Source organism: Nerophis ophidion, linkage group LG15 (assembly GCF_033978795.1).
Source record: "Nerophis ophidion isolate RoL-2023_Sa linkage group LG15, RoL_Noph_v1.0, whole genome shotgun sequence".
In the NCBI taxonomy this organism is placed as follows: domain Eukaryota; kingdom Metazoa; phylum Chordata; class Actinopteri; order Syngnathiformes; family Syngnathidae; genus Nerophis; species Nerophis ophidion.
In genome coordinates, this window is record NC_084625.1 from 45,153,961 (window position 1) to 45,173,974 (window position 20,014).

The 20,014-nt window shown below is 38.8% G+C and overlaps 1 protein-coding gene across 1 annotated transcript in view; it reads right to left on the reverse strand.

Annotated features, from left to right (window-relative positions):
• The window catches only part of ube3c (ubiquitin protein ligase E3C), a 60,134-nt gene that overhangs the window by 30,101 nt on the left and 10,019 nt on the right, over window positions 1–20,014 (reverse strand). The window contains exons 5-17 of the mRNA XM_061922245.1: window positions 19,389–19,529; window positions 19,197–19,312; window positions 18,957–19,105; window positions 17,613–17,766; window positions 14,924–15,144; window positions 12,609–12,760; window positions 12,335–12,522; window positions 8,673–8,759; window positions 8,431–8,588; window positions 8,135–8,361; window positions 3,869–3,973; window positions 3,694–3,781; window positions 1,178–1,275 (exon numbers count right to left, since the gene is read on the reverse strand). Coding sequence (XP_061778229.1) covers window positions 1,178–1,275; window positions 3,694–3,781; window positions 3,869–3,973; window positions 8,135–8,361; window positions 8,431–8,588; window positions 8,673–8,759; window positions 12,335–12,522; window positions 12,609–12,760; window positions 14,924–15,144; window positions 17,613–17,766; window positions 18,957–19,105; window positions 19,197–19,312; window positions 19,389–19,529 — 1,884 coding nt within the window. The remainder of the gene's footprint in view (window positions 1–1,177; window positions 1,276–3,693; window positions 3,782–3,868; window positions 3,974–8,134; window positions 8,362–8,430; window positions 8,589–8,672; window positions 8,760–12,334; window positions 12,523–12,608; window positions 12,761–14,923; window positions 15,145–17,612; window positions 17,767–18,956; window positions 19,106–19,196; window positions 19,313–19,388; window positions 19,530–20,014) is intronic.

Genomic DNA, 20,014 nt, shown 5'->3' on the forward strand with positions numbered 1-20,014 from the left:
GGCACGTCTGACCGGTAGGAGGCCACGGGGAAGACCAAGGACACATTGGGAAGACTATGTCTCCCGGCTGGCCTGGGAACACCTCGGGATCCCCCGGGAGGAGCTGGACGAAATAGCTGGGGAGAGGGAAGTCTGGGCTTCCCTGCTTAGACTGCGGCCCCCGCGACCCGACCTCGCATAAGCGGAAGAAGATGGATGGATGGAATTGCAATACATTTTGAATTTATCAACAAGAGTCCTCAATAAAGGTAAACGTGATGTTAAATGTTCTTGCAGCCATTTTATTCCTTTTTTATGTGAATTTTTTTGGGGTGTCTGCATGTAACGGATTACAATCAAAGCTGTGTTAGTGGGCACCAGTCTATAAAGGCCCAAAAATACACTTGCAGAAAAAATAGTGTTAAAAACCTTTTCTAAAGCGGTCATTGTTTTTTGTAACCAGGGGAATTTTTATTTTTTTACTCCTTACAGGGGCCCCTAATATCAGAATTTGCTGCAATGATGCTGATAGATTAAGTCACACCTCTAAATTCCTCCAAGTGCATTTGCATTGGGTTGCTCCGTTCTCCTTCCACATTTACCAGCTGCATGTCGGCAGCTGCAGCCCCGCCAGACAGCAGGAGTGACATCACTATTTGTGCTATTTCACCGCGAGACAATCAGTATGTGTTATGCTTGTAAATTGTTTCAACAAAGAATGAAAATTTTTTTTTGGCAACACATGAAATCTGTATCTATAACTTGGCACAATACTCGTACACGCTCATATCGGCAATGAATACCACCAAAACAAAACAAAAACAAAAAAAATCTCTAATTTGTCTGCACACAAGAATCTTGTACCTACTATCGTCTACTTCCGGTTCCAGTCTGCCGTACCAAAGCAGTATGTGGGATACATTCAACAGCAAACAGGCAGAAGATGGTTGCATAAGGAGTGGACTGGCTTGTACTTGTCTTTTCCCCCTAATTGTTGTGCTTTTCACATGGGTAGTGAGTAAGCTATTACTAACCATGGAGCATATTCTTTAAAAACACAAAACAGATTTTGTTTATGTGCCTAATATTCTGTCTCACTCTTCCTGTCTGCTGCTTTGTAGAATATTTTTATTGACCCTCATTAAATGGGGCAGGTGTACCTGATTTTTTTTACATTAAAAGGACGGGTGGTCGTTACCTTGACTCGCTCCTCAAAGGGAACAACAAAAGGGAGCTCTGTGAGGATGGCCAGATGTCTTTCTTCTGACACGGACAGCTGAGGAGGCTCCGAGCCCACTGCAGAGGGATATAAAAATTAAAACATCCGGCTCATCATTATTAGCATCCACTTCCGTCCAGCCCGTTTAATTGGCCCATCTTCAAGTTTTCTATCCATTAAGCTGGTGTTTGTTTACTGTTAAACGCCAAATATCGACATTTGAGAGAAAAAGGAACGGCGCAACTGCAAAACTCCTCAACACCCTCCTCACTTAGCGTCCACTCCAGCTCAATTAGTCAGTCTGATCTGCCTTTTGCCATCAGGCTTTCACCAAGGAGGAGAAATATGGACGACGCGTGGTCAATACGTCCCTTGTTTATCAGCACAAGGGTCTGTCCATTTAAGGAAATGAGAAAAGGCCTGATCATCAGGCACTCTATAGCTAATTGAATTGAGCCCAGAGCCTGTGAGTGACAAATACAGAGCTCATACGCACATTGTTATCAGCCTTTTTTCACATCATACATTCACACATATTTGAGCACGGGCGGATTTAGGATTGAAGAAGATCTCGGGTTTAGCACAGGTGAGTGATGGATGTTTTTAACAAGTGCAAAAAATGTATGCTTTTATTGTAACACGGCATCCCAATTTACAAATTCTGACTACCTTGAAGCATATAAAAAGCACTACAATGCACTTATACATTACTGTATTTTTCGGACTATAAATCACAGTTTCTTTCATAGTTTGGCTGGGGGTGCGACTTATACTCTGGAGCGATTTATGTGTGAAATTTTAACACATTACCGTAAAATAATTTTATTTAGAAGTGACACCGAGGAAGAAGATTTCATGGGATTTAGCGATTAGGAGTGACAGATTGTTTGGTAAACGTATAGCATGTTCTATATGTTATAGTTATTTGAATGACTCTTACCATAATATGTTACGTTAACATACCAGGCACCTTCTCAGTTGGTTATTTATGCCTCATATAACATACACTTATTCAGCCTGTTGTTCACTATTCTTTATTTATTTTAAATCGCCTTTCAAATGTCTATTCTTGGGTGTTGGATTTTATTACATAAATTTTCCCAAAAAATGCGACTTATACTCTAGTGCAGTGGTTCTCAAATGGGGGTACGCGTACCCCTGAAGGTACTTGAAGGTATGCTAAGGGGTACGTGAGATTTTTTTAAAACATTCTAAAAAAAGCAAAAATTCAAAAATCCTTTAGAAATATAGTTATTGAATAAAACTTCAACAAAATATGAATGTAAGTTCATAAACTGTGAAAAAAAATACAACAATGCAATATTCAGTGTTGACAGCTAGATTTTTTTTGTGGACATGTTCCTCAAAAATTGATGTTAAAGATTTATTTTTTTGTGAAGAAATGTTCAGAATTAAGTTGATGAATCCAGATGGATCTCTATTACAATCCCCGAAGAGGGCACTTTAAGTTGATGATTACTTCTATGTGTAGAAATCTTTATTTATAATCGAATCACTTGTTTATTTTTTAACAAGTTTTTAGTTATCTTTATATGTTTTTTTCCAAATAGTTCAAGAAAGACCACTACAAATGAGGAATATTTTGCACTGTTATACAATTTAATAAATTAGAAACTGATGACATAGTGCTGTATTTTATATCTTTATCTCTTTTTTTCTACCAAAAATGCTTTGCTCTGATTAGCGGGTACTTGAATTAAAAAAAATTTCACAGGGGGTACATCACTGAAAAAAGTTTGAGAACCACTGCTCTAGTGCGACACGTTTTTTTCCTTCTTCATCGTGCATTTTCGGCTTGTGTGACTTATACTCCAAAACGACTTATAATCAGAAAAATACGGTAATATACTTAAATGAATCAAAATAATTACTATCCAAAGTCGTTTGGATTCATTCCTCTGCAACGAATGCAAGTTGCCTTTTTATGCAATAAAAGAAAATAGTTTTGCCACATTTTTTTGTTATCTTTTCCTTTCTTTGTACCATAAGTAAGCTAACATTTGGTAAACCAGCCCAGTAATAACATCCAAAACTTCCTTTAATACTGTAGGATTCAAATACCTTAATCATCACCTGTATTATCACAGCTGGTAATGTCAATCTGTCACTTTTTGTTGAAAAAAAACTTTAGAAATTCCATGTTCATGCAGGCTGCTGCTTCTTCAGGGGTGGCTCAGGTGGGCTGTATGCAGGCTATTTTTCTGTAAAATTCTGGTATTGCACATTTTTCCCACTCCTCAAAAGTAAAATTTAGATTCGGGACTATTCAGAAAACATCCAAGGCTTGAGCCCTAGTAGCCAGGCCCTAATTCCGCAGGCTGTGAGGCGGATGCATAAAGCCCCGCCTGTGTCCATGTACTCCAGATGCACATTATGATTAGCTTATGTTGCTACAGTGCACCCTCACTATAATGCATGCAAAATCACTGCTATACTTTTCAATCAATAACCAAACATTGAAGACATGGTGGTACCATCCAGTGTAGACTGAAGTGGTCCAATCCTGCCCATCCTTCGTGTTCGCCACACATTTCTCGCAGAAGGCACATATAGCTGGGTGACCTGAACATGGAAGAACAACTGTTTTCATTTAAATTTTTCACAGGACAAACAAATGTTTGTTTTTTTGTGGTCGAATTTCAACATCACCTTATCTGCTCGAATGTTGACTTCCTCGGACAACCAATGATCTGCTGGACAGAAGGGTCGTCTGATGTCGCGGGCTTTCAGCATTTTCACCAAGTTAGTGATGACCTGGCCAATAGATCATATCCAAATTAGCGTCCCACCAATTAGACAAGAATGGTCAGAGTAGTGAAAAGGAGGGCGATTAGGGCAGTAAAGCAATTTGAGAATGAAGACATTAGTGGAGCGTTTATGGGGAATATAAAAGAAAAACGGTCTGTCCCTGCTCTGTAAGCCTTGTTAATTACTGATGAGGACTGCTGACATCAGTTTGGGAATGCAGACACACAGCACAAGACTATTTGTTTTGCCATGCATTGATATTTATCATTGTGGAAAATATACATCCAACCCATTCTTGTCGGGCTGTGAACATTCTACTGAAAAAAAAATACTGTGTTTGTCCCTCTGCTTATAGACATCCTCCGTTTAATCTCACCTCCACAAGATCCGTTAAATGAGTTCCTATGTCCCTCATAACAGTCGCAGCAGGACCACTTCCATATAATGCTTAGGGCAAAACGTCCCAATCGAAGAGTTCTCTTCTAATGCCCGTCATTTTCATAGGACGACAATCAATCTTGGCCGATTGCTGGGAGGCAACTGAAGTCGGCAATAACGGCAAGTGCAAAATGCTGTAAAAGGAGCTTGGCGGTGGGTTCGTAGCACGCTCGCCCCTGACTCCGAGAATGAATAAGCATTCCTTGATTAGCCCATCGGGTTAAGTGCAAGCCTTAATGGGCCTTTCCCAAACTCCGGCGTGACATTGTTCTCCAAACATGGCCAAGAAGAAAGTTCCATTAGCAATATTAATACAAGCTTAGTTGATCATTTTCATTCAATTAACTTCCTCCAATTAAATAGATAGCTCGACAATGGAGGCGATAAAAGATGAGGAAGGATGGCTGATGACACCAAACAAACATTAGCGTGTTAAGGGTCAGCAGCGTTAAACTAACTGTAAATCCCACTGTTCAATTTGGAAAATGCACTTTCCCTGCTACCCACTTCTTTATTGAGTCATTTTAGCTGACAGGAGGCCTTTGAGCAGCTTCTTAAGTGGTCACTTTTTACCTTCTATCAGATAATCACATCACCACTTGTTTCTAGTTAGAGAATAGAGGGAAAGACTATTTTCTGATAAAGCCTACATGGATGAGAGGACAAACGTCCAGTTGCGATCGTCTGAATGTCCTGAGAATCCAGGGATCTCGATGAATAAGAACATTCATAGACACTATTATCTGTTACATTTCCTCTGGTTGAAAGGCCAAAGAACAACCTCTATAGCTGCACTTTCCGTCATTATCAAATCATCTAAAAAGGGGAAGAGCACTTTTTGGGGGAATTTTGCCTATCGTTCAATCATTATGAAAGGACATGACGACAGATGTATTTTCTAATGCATTCTATATATTAAATATATTTATTTCATATTTAATTTTTTCTGGTATTTGACTCCTTATCTCCAAAACCAAATCAGCCGACTGTTCAGAAGGTTTGCATGTGCCAATCCCTTCACACTTTCATAACTAATATATTTAGTTTTATTCCTCTGGATGTGTTTGAGGTCAAGAGAGCCTTAAAACAAGTGGATCCTGGTAAATCTGCAGGTCCTGACAAACGTGAACCCTTCTTTTTAAAGTCAGCCGATGATTTTATTGCAGAACCGCTTACCTATACTTTTAATCTCTGTTTGTCCAGTAATGAGATTCCTAACATTTGGAAATCAACCTATGTTTTATCGTTATTGAAAGGAGGAAACCCCATAGCTGTTAATAACTATAGACCGATCTCTAAGTTATGCGTCCTCGCTAAAGTTCTTTAAAAGTTTGTTAGTGAACGACTTAAAGAATTCTTAAACACAAATGGTCTGCTTTCAGAACATTAATCAGGTTTTAGAAACAGCCATAGCATTAATGCTTATATATTTAAGTCACAAACAGTAATTGGAGTACTATTGGTACTTTTTGGATGTTCTTCATTGGGTTTTATGGGCGGAATAGAGGACCTACCATTGGCTCCGCTGTAAGCAGACTTTTATCTATGAGTAAGAACATATTTTAAAAAACACATCCGTCGTCAAGTATTTCACAATGATTTTAAACGATAGGCAAAATTCCCAAAAAGTGAGGTGTCCCTTCAAGTAACATTGATGATCACATTGCATTTTGGGCAACATGAAGCCAAAAGACCGCAAAAAGACAGCGCCGCACAATTGTTGCTGTGCTTCAGCAAAAATAACGTGCTCTGATGTCATCCTTCATGTCGCTCACGACCTCAAAGGGGTCAGACAATTTGTTCAGTACGCAAGAATTGTGACAGGACAACTCGTGCTCGCTCACGATGCCCTGACCTTAGAGAACATTGCCATCCTGGAGCAACCACCCTGCTGACCTAAAAAAAATTATATTTTCTTGAGTTATCCAGGGGATGGTCAGTGCTTGCTTCTTGGAATTTTCCCTTTTGTGTTTCTCAATTTGTGTTTTTTGCCCTGTAATTTTTGTGTTTACACCATTATTGTAGTTTCTGTCGGGTGGCATTCAAGATTGCCTAAATATATTGAACTATTAGCCACGCAGCACGCAACCACACTAAGCTATGAAGTCAGGCAGTGGGCCACAAAATATGAGAGTTTGAGACCCTTGATCTAAATGGCACCAAGAAAAAGAAAAAAAATCCAAAAATGTGTGATCATTTTGATCAACCAAATAAGGTTACTACTCTATATTCCTGTTCACTACTCGTCTAATCGACCGGAGTTGCAGGGTTCATATACATTTCTGCCGTTGTTTAAACACAGTGGTTCTCAAATGGGGGTACGCGCACCCATGGGGGTACTTGAAGGTATGCCAAGGGGTACGTGAGATTTTTTTAAAATATTCTAAAAATATTTTCACAAAATTCAAAAATCCTTTATACATATATTTATTGAATAATACTTCAACAAAATATGAATGTAAGTTTATAAACTGTGAAAAGAAATGCAAAAATGCAATATTAATTTTTTGTGGACATGTTCCATAAATATTGATGTTAAAGATTTCTTTTTTTGTGGAAAAATGTTTAGAATAAGTTAATGAATCCAGATGGATCACTATTACAATCCCCAAGGAGGGCACTTTAAGTTGATGATTACTACTATGTGTAGAAATCTTTATTTATAATTGAATCACTTGTTTATTTTTCAACAAGTTTTCAGTTATGTTTTGTATCTTTTTTGCCAAATAGTTCAAGAAAGATCACCACAAATGAGCAATATTTTGCACTGTTATAAAATTTTATGAATCAGAAACTGATGACATAGTGCTGTATTTTACCTCTTTATCTCTTCTTTTCAACCAGAAATGCTTTGCTCTGATTAGGGGGTACTTGAATTTAAAAAAAAGGTCACAGGGGGTACATCACTGAAAAAAGGTTGAAAACCACTAATCTAAACGGAACCAAGAAAATGAAAAAATTCCAAAAATGTGTTATCATTTTGATCTACCAAATAAGGATAATAGTCTATATTCCTGTTCACTATTTGTCTAATCGACCAGAGTCGCAGGGTTCATATGCCTTTCTGCAGTTGTTTGACAAATCAAAACAATTATAGCTGCCAAATATGATTTTTTTCAGCAGAGCAAATGTATATTTTTCATCCAACAGATGGCATCATTACGACAAACTAATACAGTATCAGTGTAGCGGTAAAGTCCAATACTATTACTTCTACTGGTTGCCGTATATAAATGAAGCTAGTTCAAACGTGTGCAGCCTGCTAATAATTGATGTCCAAAATTGTGTCCATGTTTAACAAAAATATTTAATATCATAAAGTCACATTTATATAACAAACTTTGTACAAAAACGGAAAGTACACACACATGGACACAATTTTGGACATCAATTATTAGCTGGCTCCACACGTCTGAACTAGCTTCATTTATATTCGGCAACCAGTAGCAGTAATAGTATAGGACTTTACCGCTACATTTAAGTCAAAAACTATTGCGCCTCTACTCAGCAACACCTGAGCAAGATCCCGACTCCTCCCTAAATAGCCAGGCACTTGGCCTTGGAGCAACCCCTTTAGTGACGTCATCAATTTGACAGACAGAAAGTGTATTTGGCTCTAACATTCAGTACATTGTCAATATAGCCAGTAAGTGTAGCACACGCTCAATGAGGCATCATTTATCCATCACTAATGTTATGAATTTTTGCCAAGATAGTATCACATCCTACCTTAAAGAGCTGTACCCAACGTTTCTGCTCAGCTTGGATGCGCAGCTGCACCTCCGAGTTGGTCTTGACACCTACACTGCGGAAGGCCGCCATATACTCTTCGCGGTGTTCCGTTTTGGTCTCTGGGTAGGCCAGCTGGATGATGCCCAGGCATGCGTCCCTCAGGCAGCGAGACAGCGTCACCAGCTCCAACAGAGTAAAGGGCATCATGGAGGACTGCGTCTGACCTGTTCAGGGGGAAGGTGAACATGTTGAGCCAATGACCTTCAGAAACAATGAGGCTACGTGTAACATACCTTCCATTTCATGTCCAAAAAACTCGCTGTCGTGCACAGAGATGAGCGAGTGGCTGAAGAGGGAGCTGAAGAGGTAAAAGAGAGGAATGATGCGATTGGAGTCTTCATATGACATCGGGGACCCTCTGGAGATCAGCTGTAGCAGCGGAACCATGGAGCTGAGGTTGGAACAAAGATGTCATTTGTTTATGTTTACCTCAAAACACTGCCAACAAGCAGAGTGGGATTTCTTCAAAGCTTACCCAGTGATCATTTTGGTTGTCATGGAGGTGATCAGGTGCCAAAGATGCCGCAGGAAACGTGCGTTAAAGGCTAAACTGTAGAGAAGTCTGCAGGAAAACAACGATGTCAGCGTTCATCATCGGTAGTGAATAGCAGCGCTTTGACAAGCCAATGACAAAAGTGTAAAATGAAGAGCGCCGGTGTGTCTGTTATGTCTTTGGCCCGTTAAGCAGAGAGGACGCAAGTGAAATAAATTACTCTGTTAACTAACATTTCCTTTATGGAATTTTCTTTAGCCTTTCTGTTCCAATTCTATACCTCGCCAGGGCCCAAAGGAGATTAAATGAGCCATTAAGCTTTATTTAGGCGAAGCACCTTCCATTAGTAAACTAGTTGCAAGCCAAGGGTACCCAGCTCAGGTCATAAACAGGCCGGCGGCTTCCTGCTGTGGCCCCATTTAACTTAATGGCCAAGGGATGGAGACAATAGATGAGAAGGAGGGGGGGAGCAGGGCTATACTCGCTTTGACCTCACGGTGTCAAACATGCTTCCATACTCACAGGGAATGAACACATAGGTCTCGCATATCTCGCTTCAACGAAAGCAAACTTGCTCATCGCTCAAATCAACCAGAAACAATTTGAAACTCCCCCCTCCTGCAAACGAGCTGACCCGAGCGAGTAGAAGGCGGACAAGGTTTGAAAAATTGCTGGTGGGCGCCACGCGCCATCTGTCAGCGGTGCAAGGCTCAGGAGAGAAGCTGGAAGTGGTGCAGTGGGCTCGTAACAAGTGATGCGGGTGTTTGATTGAAATGGGAAACAAAGCACTAAATGCCAGCTGACACGCTGATTTACAACCTCTTTGCAATCACGGAATGAGGCGCTAATAAACAAAGTCACGGCGTGTGGCGGCGTTTGTGTGATGAATAATGGCCGGATCATTTCATTTTGGTGCTGATTAAAAGAATCTCGGGCTGAACCAGATCCAGGCTCTGTGTGCTTTTGTTACTCTTGCATAAAACTAATCGAAATCACAGTAAACGTATGAAAGCTTATGAGGGTATTGTGCTCATCTGTGCATACTGCCATGACAGTAAGCCCCATTATAGACATGGCGCTACGTGGGAAAGGATATTTGGAGTAAAATGACACCAAGTATATAATGCTAACAATTAAAATTACATTACTCGGCACTCACATAATTAGCAAACCACTTAAAATCTATTTGGGGTCCTGAGTCATGTTAATTATACTTTCAAATTGTGTTAAATTCAGAGACTTTCAAGATATTTATGAAAAACGCAAGGTTGGCAAGACAAACGGAAAGCTTTTTTCTTGCGGATCGGCGCAGTAAATCAAGGCCGGGATGCAATTTGCTCCCCTTAGCCTCTTGTAAAGCTATCCCGTCCACTCCTGCGGTGATTAATCTTTCTCAGAGAGCTAATTATTTTGTACAGATATCCAATAATGATGGAAGACGAAGGGCAGGATTTATGACAAAAGTGATGATAGGAGGACGCCGTAAAATTAGGGGCACTCTGGTTTGCCATTGGAATTAATTTTGCTTTCATTCAATCACAATGCTTATTTAGAATTAGTGGAAATAATGGATACTAGAGCGAGTCATTCTAAAAAAGAACAATTAATAATAATTGATTGCTTCAAATGCTTTAGGCCAGTAAGTAAGCACAGTGTCAAGACACACACACACACACACACACACACACACAAGCGGATGATGGGACTTTTACTAATGATTAACTGGAGAAGGTTGACCAAGCATGAAACCTCAAACATACGTTGGCAATCAGCGCCTCTGACATCCTGGCCCTAATGTAATCAGGCTCCCACAAGAGCTAATTGCCCTCATTCAGCACTGACAGCTTCACTGACAGCTTCTGCTTCCTCTACGGTTGTAAATGTCAGTGTGCACCGATGGCCGATCACGGTTGTGAGTCTTTGGGCACCGCGTGATTCGATTACATTTTTGTGGGTAAAAATTCGATTCAGAATCGATTCTTGAATCAAAATCCATACTTTTCAATAACATTGGGTACCAGTTCTATGATTAACTACACTCCTCCATAAAATACATTTCTGTATTACTTAAAAGAAAACTGGTTTTATTAAACAAAATTCTACCCAAACATTGAATAAAGTCAAATAAAGTAAATCCGGACAGCAAATATGTCAACAATAACCTACGTCAACAATATGATTTGCCTGAGTGCCTAGACACGACAGATAATATAAAACTAACAATAAAAAAAAGTTTTTTATCAATTTTGATGCTTTTGAATCGATTAAAAACTCTTACAAATAAGAATTGCGATTAATTCGAAAATCTTTTTTTTTTTTTACACCCCGACTGCTGATAGCCGCCCACTTATTCCAACAGTTTATTTGGTACATTGATTATAATTAGGGATGTAGTGATATGAAAATTTCATATCACGATTACCGTGACCACAATATCCAGGTTACCATTACCATCAGGGTATTGTTGAATATGCTCAAAAAGTACATACACACACACTGAAATCTTTTGACAAAGTTATTTTTTTAAGTAACTTAATAGACACTGTTAAAAAATATATATTTTGCTTGTACTGTGTTGTTTATGCTTCACTTAGTGTTTTTGTTTTAGTATTTTGATAGTAATGAATTATATAGCGCTTCTCTAGAATTTAAAAGACTTTACAGAGAACTGAGAACCCATTAATCATTCACTCCACATTCACACGTTGATGGTGGTAAGCTATATTTGTAGCCACAGCTGCCAAAGGGTAGACTGACGGAAGCGTGTTTGCCAATTTGCACTTACGGCCGCCCCTGAACACCACCAAACATTCATTCACATGTATACACCATTGCAAACGGCACTGGGAGAAAGGTGGGTGAAGTGTCGGCAGTCACTCGGATGGCGGAAGCTGGAATAGAACTGGAAACACCCAAGTTGCTGGGATAACCGCTCTTCAGATTTATTTTATAAGATTTATTTACATGAAAAGTACTTAACACGTAACATCTATTATTATTATAGCTAGCAAGCTGGCACCAGTCAGTCTGTGAGTTTATCAAATAACAGAACTTCAATATTTTGAATTTAAACCGGTAATACTAACTGGCGGGAATTTTACCACGGTTATCATTAATACTGTTTGTCATTACATCTCTCGTTGTGATAAACTTTTTTAAAACAGGTACAGGTTACAAAAGCTCCTCTTTTGGCTGCTGTATACGTGCATTGGTGGTACCTGGATTTTCATTAGGCTCATAATTTGGCGGTCGTGAAAAATACAATTAAAAAAGCACAGAGTCACCAACGCAAGGGATTCTTGGTTCGGTCACTGGATCCTGCAGATTTATACCCGGGGAAACAAACAAATTTGTTACATGCAATGTTTGGATGATTTACACACGAAAACAGGAGAAAATATTTTTCAAAAACTTTTGCCACTAACCAAATATTAAAAAGTGTTGTTCTTAAGTACGAAAAACAGGGTACCACTGTAAATGTAAATTAAAAGACTGCATTTGCCTGCACTTTTATCCAGATCTGCAACAACAATGGAGTCTTCCTTGGCCTACCCGTCCTACCCCACACCAGAATAGTTATTGTGTAACTGAACTGTAAACTAACATAAAATCAGAAGCTTTAAATTGGTCTTTTAGTCACGCACCTGACTTTGGGAACAAGGAGACGATGCTGCACCATGAGAGTGTGACAGATGGAGGCCATCATGGTAAAAACCTCCTCGCTTGCAGAGTCCCTCCACACCACGTTGAGCAACGTGTTGGTCTGCTGTTTGGTGTCCAGTTTGTGCACACATTCATCTGTGATCAGCTGCACAGAAATCCGACTGTCATCCTGATTACGGAGGAGAATAGCGTTACACATAGGCTATTATATAACAGGCCATATCAAACGGGCCCCCTTTGTATAATCAGGTGTACCTGCATGGGCAGCGGATGGTTATTTGTATCGTCATCGTCCTCAGAATCACTGCTCATCTCGGGCCTGCTGTAGGCCTCAGTTACAGGCAGCAAAGGAAGAAGTGTCTGCAGAGCGCGTAAATACAGCAGGAGGCCTTCCTCCGAAAGGGAGCCTGCCAACGGAAGGCTAGAAAGGTCAATAGAGTCCAATCACAGAGTGGCGCAAACGCCCTATTGGATCTACAATGTAGCAGTAACAGTAGCGGCCCCTTTATTTTAACAGAAAAAGAACAACACATCTGATGAAAAGTAAATGTACATCCAATTATGTAGTGCTAAATGAATAAAAATATAACTCAATTACAAATGTGTTTCTTTATTGTCAATAGTAGCTGTTAGAATAATTATGTATATATTATTATACTAACTTGAGTGTGCTTAAAGTCTGTTGCTTTAGTTATTAGCTATCGTGCTCAAGTTAGACTTTTTCCAATCTATGCAAGGACAAAACCTCTTGTCTGAGGGGTGGCCTCTGCCACAGATGTAATCTTTGTTTTAGCCCGCTAACAGCCAAGGATTTCAAGGACCTCAACGAAGATAAAATGACAAAACGCATACGACAAGGCGAAATCACAAGGCCCAAGCCCATTCCGTCACGTACTGTGCGTTCTGGACCTGCTTTGCATAATATATGTGACCACTCCTTTTAGAGGCGGCCGCAGTGATGTTGATTATGGAACTTTGAATAAAAAAAGGGATGCGGGATCTGAACCTTAGAGCGTAGGGCGAGACTGTGACTAAGTGTTCAGCTCCATGCGTTCTCCTCATGAGCCACTGTATATGGAACTCTGTCTCTGCTTGGTTCCTTGCTTCTTGTCTGATTAATAGATGTCATCAGTGTTTGAACCTGACAGTAGCTTCACCACATTGGTCATAATTTTTGTACTTAAAAAACTTCTCTATGACTTTAGCTCTTGACTTCCAATTGTTTGAGAATGTTATTACTGCCGCAAGTAGTGAAACAGGGTATTACATTTAGGGTTGCAAAGGGGTGGAAAGTTTCCAGTAAATTTACGGAAATTTACCACAGGAAGTTGAACTCAGGAAGTTTGGAAATATTGATCATTTTTTGATCATTCAAAGTTGGACACTGTCCATGGGAATTAATGGGAAAATATGGGAAATTACAATAATTATATATTATTAGGCACTTGTTTATATGCTTCTGCATCTTTGTGGCATGTTTGACGTAGCTCTTTGCACATTGTTTGTAAATGAACACAGCCTTTCCGCCGACATTGGTTGGGGTGAAATGTCTCCACACATCAGATGGTGTACGTGGCATTATTCTGTTTGTATTTATTTATTCTTATAAAACACTAAAGCAATGCCACATTCAGATGTAAATAGTCAGCTAAACAATTGGCGTAGTGTTTAAAAATATTTTACTGATGGACAAATGAATAGAAATAGGCTAGATGAATAAATGAACACTCAATCAGCATGCTAAATAAAACTATAACCTACATTCTTGTATGCCAGCAGAATGGCTAGCAGAACAGAAGGCAGAGGACAAACACGTTTTGTTTTAGTATTTGCTAGTTGAACTTTACAGATCACAAAAAAGGTAAATTCGGATCACTACCGTTGTTAGCATAAATTAATGGGATTTAACACGGAGAACATTAGCATCACGGCTAACAGAAAAATATTTTCGATTCATTATGAGACTGTGGTGGTACATAAACCTAGCTAGCTAAAGATATTGGCCCCGAAATAATTTAACAAGTACAGGAACAGCTAGCTAGCTTGAGTGGAAGTCTGCTGGGGTAGTCAACAGTCATACAGTAACAAGCAATTACACCTCTATTAAACTTAAATACCACACATCAAATATATTTACCCCAGTAATACCATCAAAACTTATCTGACTGGAAGAAATCTTTGGGCTCAAATACTAGTGTGGCCTCAATAGACCTGCTGTAGTGAATAGCATGCTGGGAATTATCTGTGTATGTGATGGAAGAATGCACTGCACATGTGATGGAGGTATGCACAGTACAGGGTTGAAATTCTACTGAATTTGCCTTAAATCAGGTTGTTTTAGCTGATAATCATGCTGCAAGTTCTAGCATGTTGCATACAATGTTTATTCCCATTCATTTCCCATTAACTCCCATGGAAAGTTTCCAACTTTGAATATTCCCGGAATTTTGCAAGCTTAATTACAGCGGAGTACTGCTGCGGCCCATAGCTGGGAAACAGATCATTTTGGCGACACACTTTGGGGCATTGGTGGCCCTATGATTAAGAAAATGTACCATGCACAAACCCACCTAAACAGTTCTGGCCCGCAGAAAGAACAAAGTAAAATATCCAGGGGGCCCGGCTTTGTGCGGCAGGAGAAGAGGTGACGGTGTCCTGCAGGGAGCTCAGGAAGGCCTCAAACGGGAATGCGAGACGGGGGTCCGACAGGGCCGGGATAAAAAAGTGAAAGATCTGCTCGGTAAAGGGCGCAGAAATAAACTCCTTGGTGAATGCGGCGAAGACAAAGTGCCTGAAAGAAAACAGACAACATTTTCAAAAATGTTGAATGTGAAGAGCTACCATTTAAACCAATGATGATGATGATGCAACCATTCGGCCATTATCTCTCCAAACAGAGCTGCTTTGTGTGACTGGGTGGCTCACATCTGGCGGTCGCACTTGTAGTGTGTACACAAGATTGTCACTGCCACCTTGCTTTTCTTTCAAGAAAAAAAAACATACCTCGCTGCATTTGGCCATAAAAATGACGGAAAATAGTCACATATTCTCCTCGGAGGCAAGCGAACATGACGTGTGGTTGGGGATGTTGAGGAGAGCGGTGGGCTTTCACAGCTTGTTGTAAATAGACTTTACAGTTGACTCAAAAAACGGCCTCGTCTGTCTGATCAAGAAGTTTAAAGAATTTACTGAAGACATCCCAGCTAAACATATTTTATGTTGGACTCGATAATTCCCATCTCTTCAGCGACAGTTACTTCGAAAAAAGGCCCTTATGAGCAACATTTAACTCGCCACCCAATTTTGAGTAGGTCATCAAAATGTCAAAGAATATTTGCTTCTTTTACAATTTTTATAAGTGTTCAATTCAGACATTATATCTTTATTAATGTCAAATTACCACAAAAAGCTGTGTCTGAATTTGGTGGCTGCATGCTTTGCAGTGCGCATTTGTGGGGAGCTGATGTCAGCGGGATGCACGGAAGCTGTCCCAATTCAAAAATCTCTAATTATTTCTCGAATCCGGCCGACAAATGTGTCCTCTACGACCATTAGCAACAAAAGTGCATTTGTGTACACTTAACACCCTTTTATGTGCTGAGATCCTTTGGTCACTGACTGGGAAAATTATTTTCAACATGGCGGTGCAATGCGTAGCGGAGAGAGCGACTTTATAATGTAAGTATAGATGTATTTAATTATAATTTAGAACACCTAAAAGCAGACATGTCAAGCTAGGGTGACAGTAGTGATATACATTTGTGTTAAAATACAAGACCTGGACTATCATAATGTTGAGCAACCTCCCCGTTCTTTTCTGCTCTCTTTACCCAGAGGGAGAGCCAAATAGCTTTTTTCAAGCCTTACATATTTTAATTTACTTTATTATACTGCAAGAAGTTCACCTAATTATGTTAAAGTATTGTGCGGCCCGAATAGTAAAGTATTGTAAATGTGTCTATCAATGTACCGATATTAGTGTACATTTGCATGTATGTTATTTGAAAATGTTTCCTCTATAAATGATTAATGTGATCTTGTGTTTAACTTTTTTCTTTTTTTTTTTTCTCTGTGCAGAACAATCGAAGAGGACATAGACTTGGACAAGGCAATTTAAAGGACAACAGACAAAAAAAAGAAATGAAACGAAACACAGTTTGGATGATCATTCAAAAACAAAGTATTTTTATAACTTGTATAAATCAATAAACTTGTGCTGAAAATGCAGTTGTTTTGATTCATTTCCTCTGCCTTCATTGCAAATGATTATATGATAATAATACTATTATGCTATCCCAATATTTACTAATACTGGCTATAAAGCAACCAATTTGACGAGATTAGATCAACTGTGAATTACATATGTAAAAAGTAACTGCTCAACAGGATTGTGTTGTCTTAACTTTAATTCAAATGTCATGTTTTGGGCCGATTGAAACTCAGGGACATCTTCCGCGCCTCCACAAAATGTTACATTGCTGTACAGGGATAGTGGTTTGTAAAGCAGTACAAGAAGTTTACAGTTAAGATATACAACATTTTTTTTTTACATTTAAGAGGCAAAAGACTTGATCCGCTTTCACTAAAATTGCAATGGATGGAAATGAATCTTTTAAATTACATTGTGTTGACTCAGTTTGTAAAAATTAATTATTACTACCATCTATTGTATGTATATATACATATTTTACAGATATATACCTATGTAGAATAGCATAATACTGCATTGAATCATGACTCAAATATTGTGACATGTATCGTATCATGACGTCCTTGCCAATACTCATCCATAATGTCTACTCTTCTCTTTGACTTATTGCAGCATGAAACTTTTTACAATATTGCAGCATACAGTATAGTTTTGTGGTAGAAACCCCAACAGCCCTACCTCACAAAAACAGTAGTTCTGATTGGATCGCCTCCATAACTCACCTCCGCGCCCTCTCCAACATGCAGCTAAAATTGCCGTGATTGGATTTATTCCTTACTTGTCTCTACCGTCTACAAGACAAAATAAGATGTGACTGGATATCATTCCAAACAACTTTACATCTCATTGTTATTTGTCAGTTATCGTTTTTGTCAATGTGCATTAGTTCTGGTTAGTTATCTTCCCGTTTTACGTCAGGGGAAAAACAAGTCGAGAACTATGATGAAAACGATTTGTCTGCAAAATAAATACTAGTTGGAGAAAGCAATGCCGTCTAACAAGATCCCGAATCAATAGAAAAACTTCCCGGGATGCCGAGTTTGTCATACCTTGCGCCCGCTGTGCAGGAGGAGTAGCTAAAGTGCAGAGGTTTGAGAATGTGCTCCAAGAGTGTGCTTGCCAGAGGGATGGTTGGAGAGTCGGTATATTCCAAACTTGATGGGAGCCTGTGATTCACAAGAACATACAGCGACCTGTAGTAACCTGACGAGAAAAAAACAAAACAACCGATAAGACTTTGATTAGTGACGGACACAACAAAAATCTACAAAATCCAGATCCTTCTATTGAGTGTGATTTTTACTGTTTGGATTTTTATTTCTTTTATTTTATACAGCCACCAGACTGATGTTAGCGGCTTTAAATAATGGAGATATGATTAATTATATCTAACAAATAGTACAAAAAATATTCATAATAAATTTAGACGTATCAGAATTGTGTTTGAGGTTTGTATACGTTTATATGGTCGACAATGTTTTCTTATTATTTATCTATTACAAGACCAAAGAAGAAATGGCATCGCTTCCGGGTGTGTTTTGACCCATAATAAGCTGTTTTTATATTATTATAGCACATCTAAGCATCAATAAAGTGATATATTACATGTACAATGACGTGTACATTATATAAAAAATCAGGACACTTACATGGTGGAGAATGTTTTAATCACTTGTGTGTCTGCCACTGGACGAAATAAAACCATCACTTGTAAGTGTACAAAACTTTGTTTTCTGTCGTTAAAAGAGTGAGATAATGTTGCACATTAATGCACGTGTATAAGAGACCAGTGATTGACAATCAGGAAAGCCAATCGAAGCCAACATTTCCAAACTTTAACAAGTAGTTTGGACCAATATAAACATTTATTTGTTAAATGTGGTATCTTATTTTTTTTGCCCTGACAAAAAATGGGATGGAACTGAAATTGATGGATCTGGTTTATTTATTTTGTATTACCTGAAGCAGACGAAAAGCAGCAATTTCAACATTCAATACTTATTGTTTAGAAAATTATTCCTATTGCTTTTTAATGTGTTAATTTCAACACTTTGTATTGAACTGATGTTTTATTTGAGTAAATAAAACAGACTGTATAGCTTCATGTCTGTTAAAAACAACACATTCCTTTATAAAGCAACTTCTAGTTATCTATCCATCTTTATAGTAATTGTGATGAATTCAAATGATGAAACCTCATGTTAAGGGTGTTTTAGATTAATGTATTTATTACATAATAGATAAATTTTTGATCCTAAGCAATTGTTATGCTCTTTTTTCATTGCTTGACAGCTACAATATCACATTTTTAATGTAACCATTACTGGACAACGCAACTTTTCTTTGGAATCAACAAATGTGCCTTATTATCATCAAAGTGGTTTCTCTCTTACCTTTCTGTACCATATAGTGCAAAATCTGTTCAATCACAGAATCAGCGTCTGTCATGATGGGAAGGTAGATTCTCTCGTCGGAGAAGATTTCGAGCATCCGCATGGGGACTGACACATTTAAACTGTCGTCGGCGCAGTTCTGCACGAGTCTGATGGTCAAGAGAGAGTGAGAGGTGAGAAGACACTTTACCAATCCTCGTCCGCACATGAATAAAAAAAATAATTTGACTGATAAAGCACCTGCAGCAGAAGCCCAGTATTCTCTTGATCTGAAACATACACGTCTGTCTGTGTGAGCCCACCAGCAGCTTGACAAACTGACTGTTCTGTTTCACCAGGTTCTGACACAGCCAGATCTGCAAAACCACACACACAAACTAGTGTGAAGAAAAGAATGGCAGCAAATAATATAATATATACTACTCATCTCACCAATCGATGTGCATCCACGCTCTGTCTGTAGAAAAATATGAGCTGTCTTGATAAGAGGCAGAGGGTGGTAGCTTCCAGAGCATGCTGCTTCGCTTGTGTCTGGCTGACACACTCGTCAAAAGTGGCCCTCTGGATGGCGTACTACAAAACAAAAATTGCACGGACAAGTCTTTCCCACGCATTTATAGATCTTTGGCAGCCAGCCACGACAAAATCTGGACCGCCACAATTAGATTTGGTGCAACCTGTTATGATAATAAATGGGTATCATTTAAATTTTAACTGACAAAAAATGTTGTTTTTGAAACAGTGCCGTGGATTAAATGATGCCTGAACCAGTATATAAAAAGTGCACAATTACGGCTAAAATAATAATCACAATCATTTTTACCAAAATTGAAATCACCAATATTAATCAGAATTAAGGCTGCAGCTGTTCAATTAAATCTGATAAATAGCCTCAATGTGTATTTTAGGAAAATAGTTGAAATAAATGACAATTTCTTTTTTGAATAACTGCACATCATTAACATTGAAAGTGTACTCATAATGTGTGCTTTAATAACTATTTTCATTAGTTACACTCAAACCATAATTTCAAGGAACAAAATATAATTTTAAGCTTT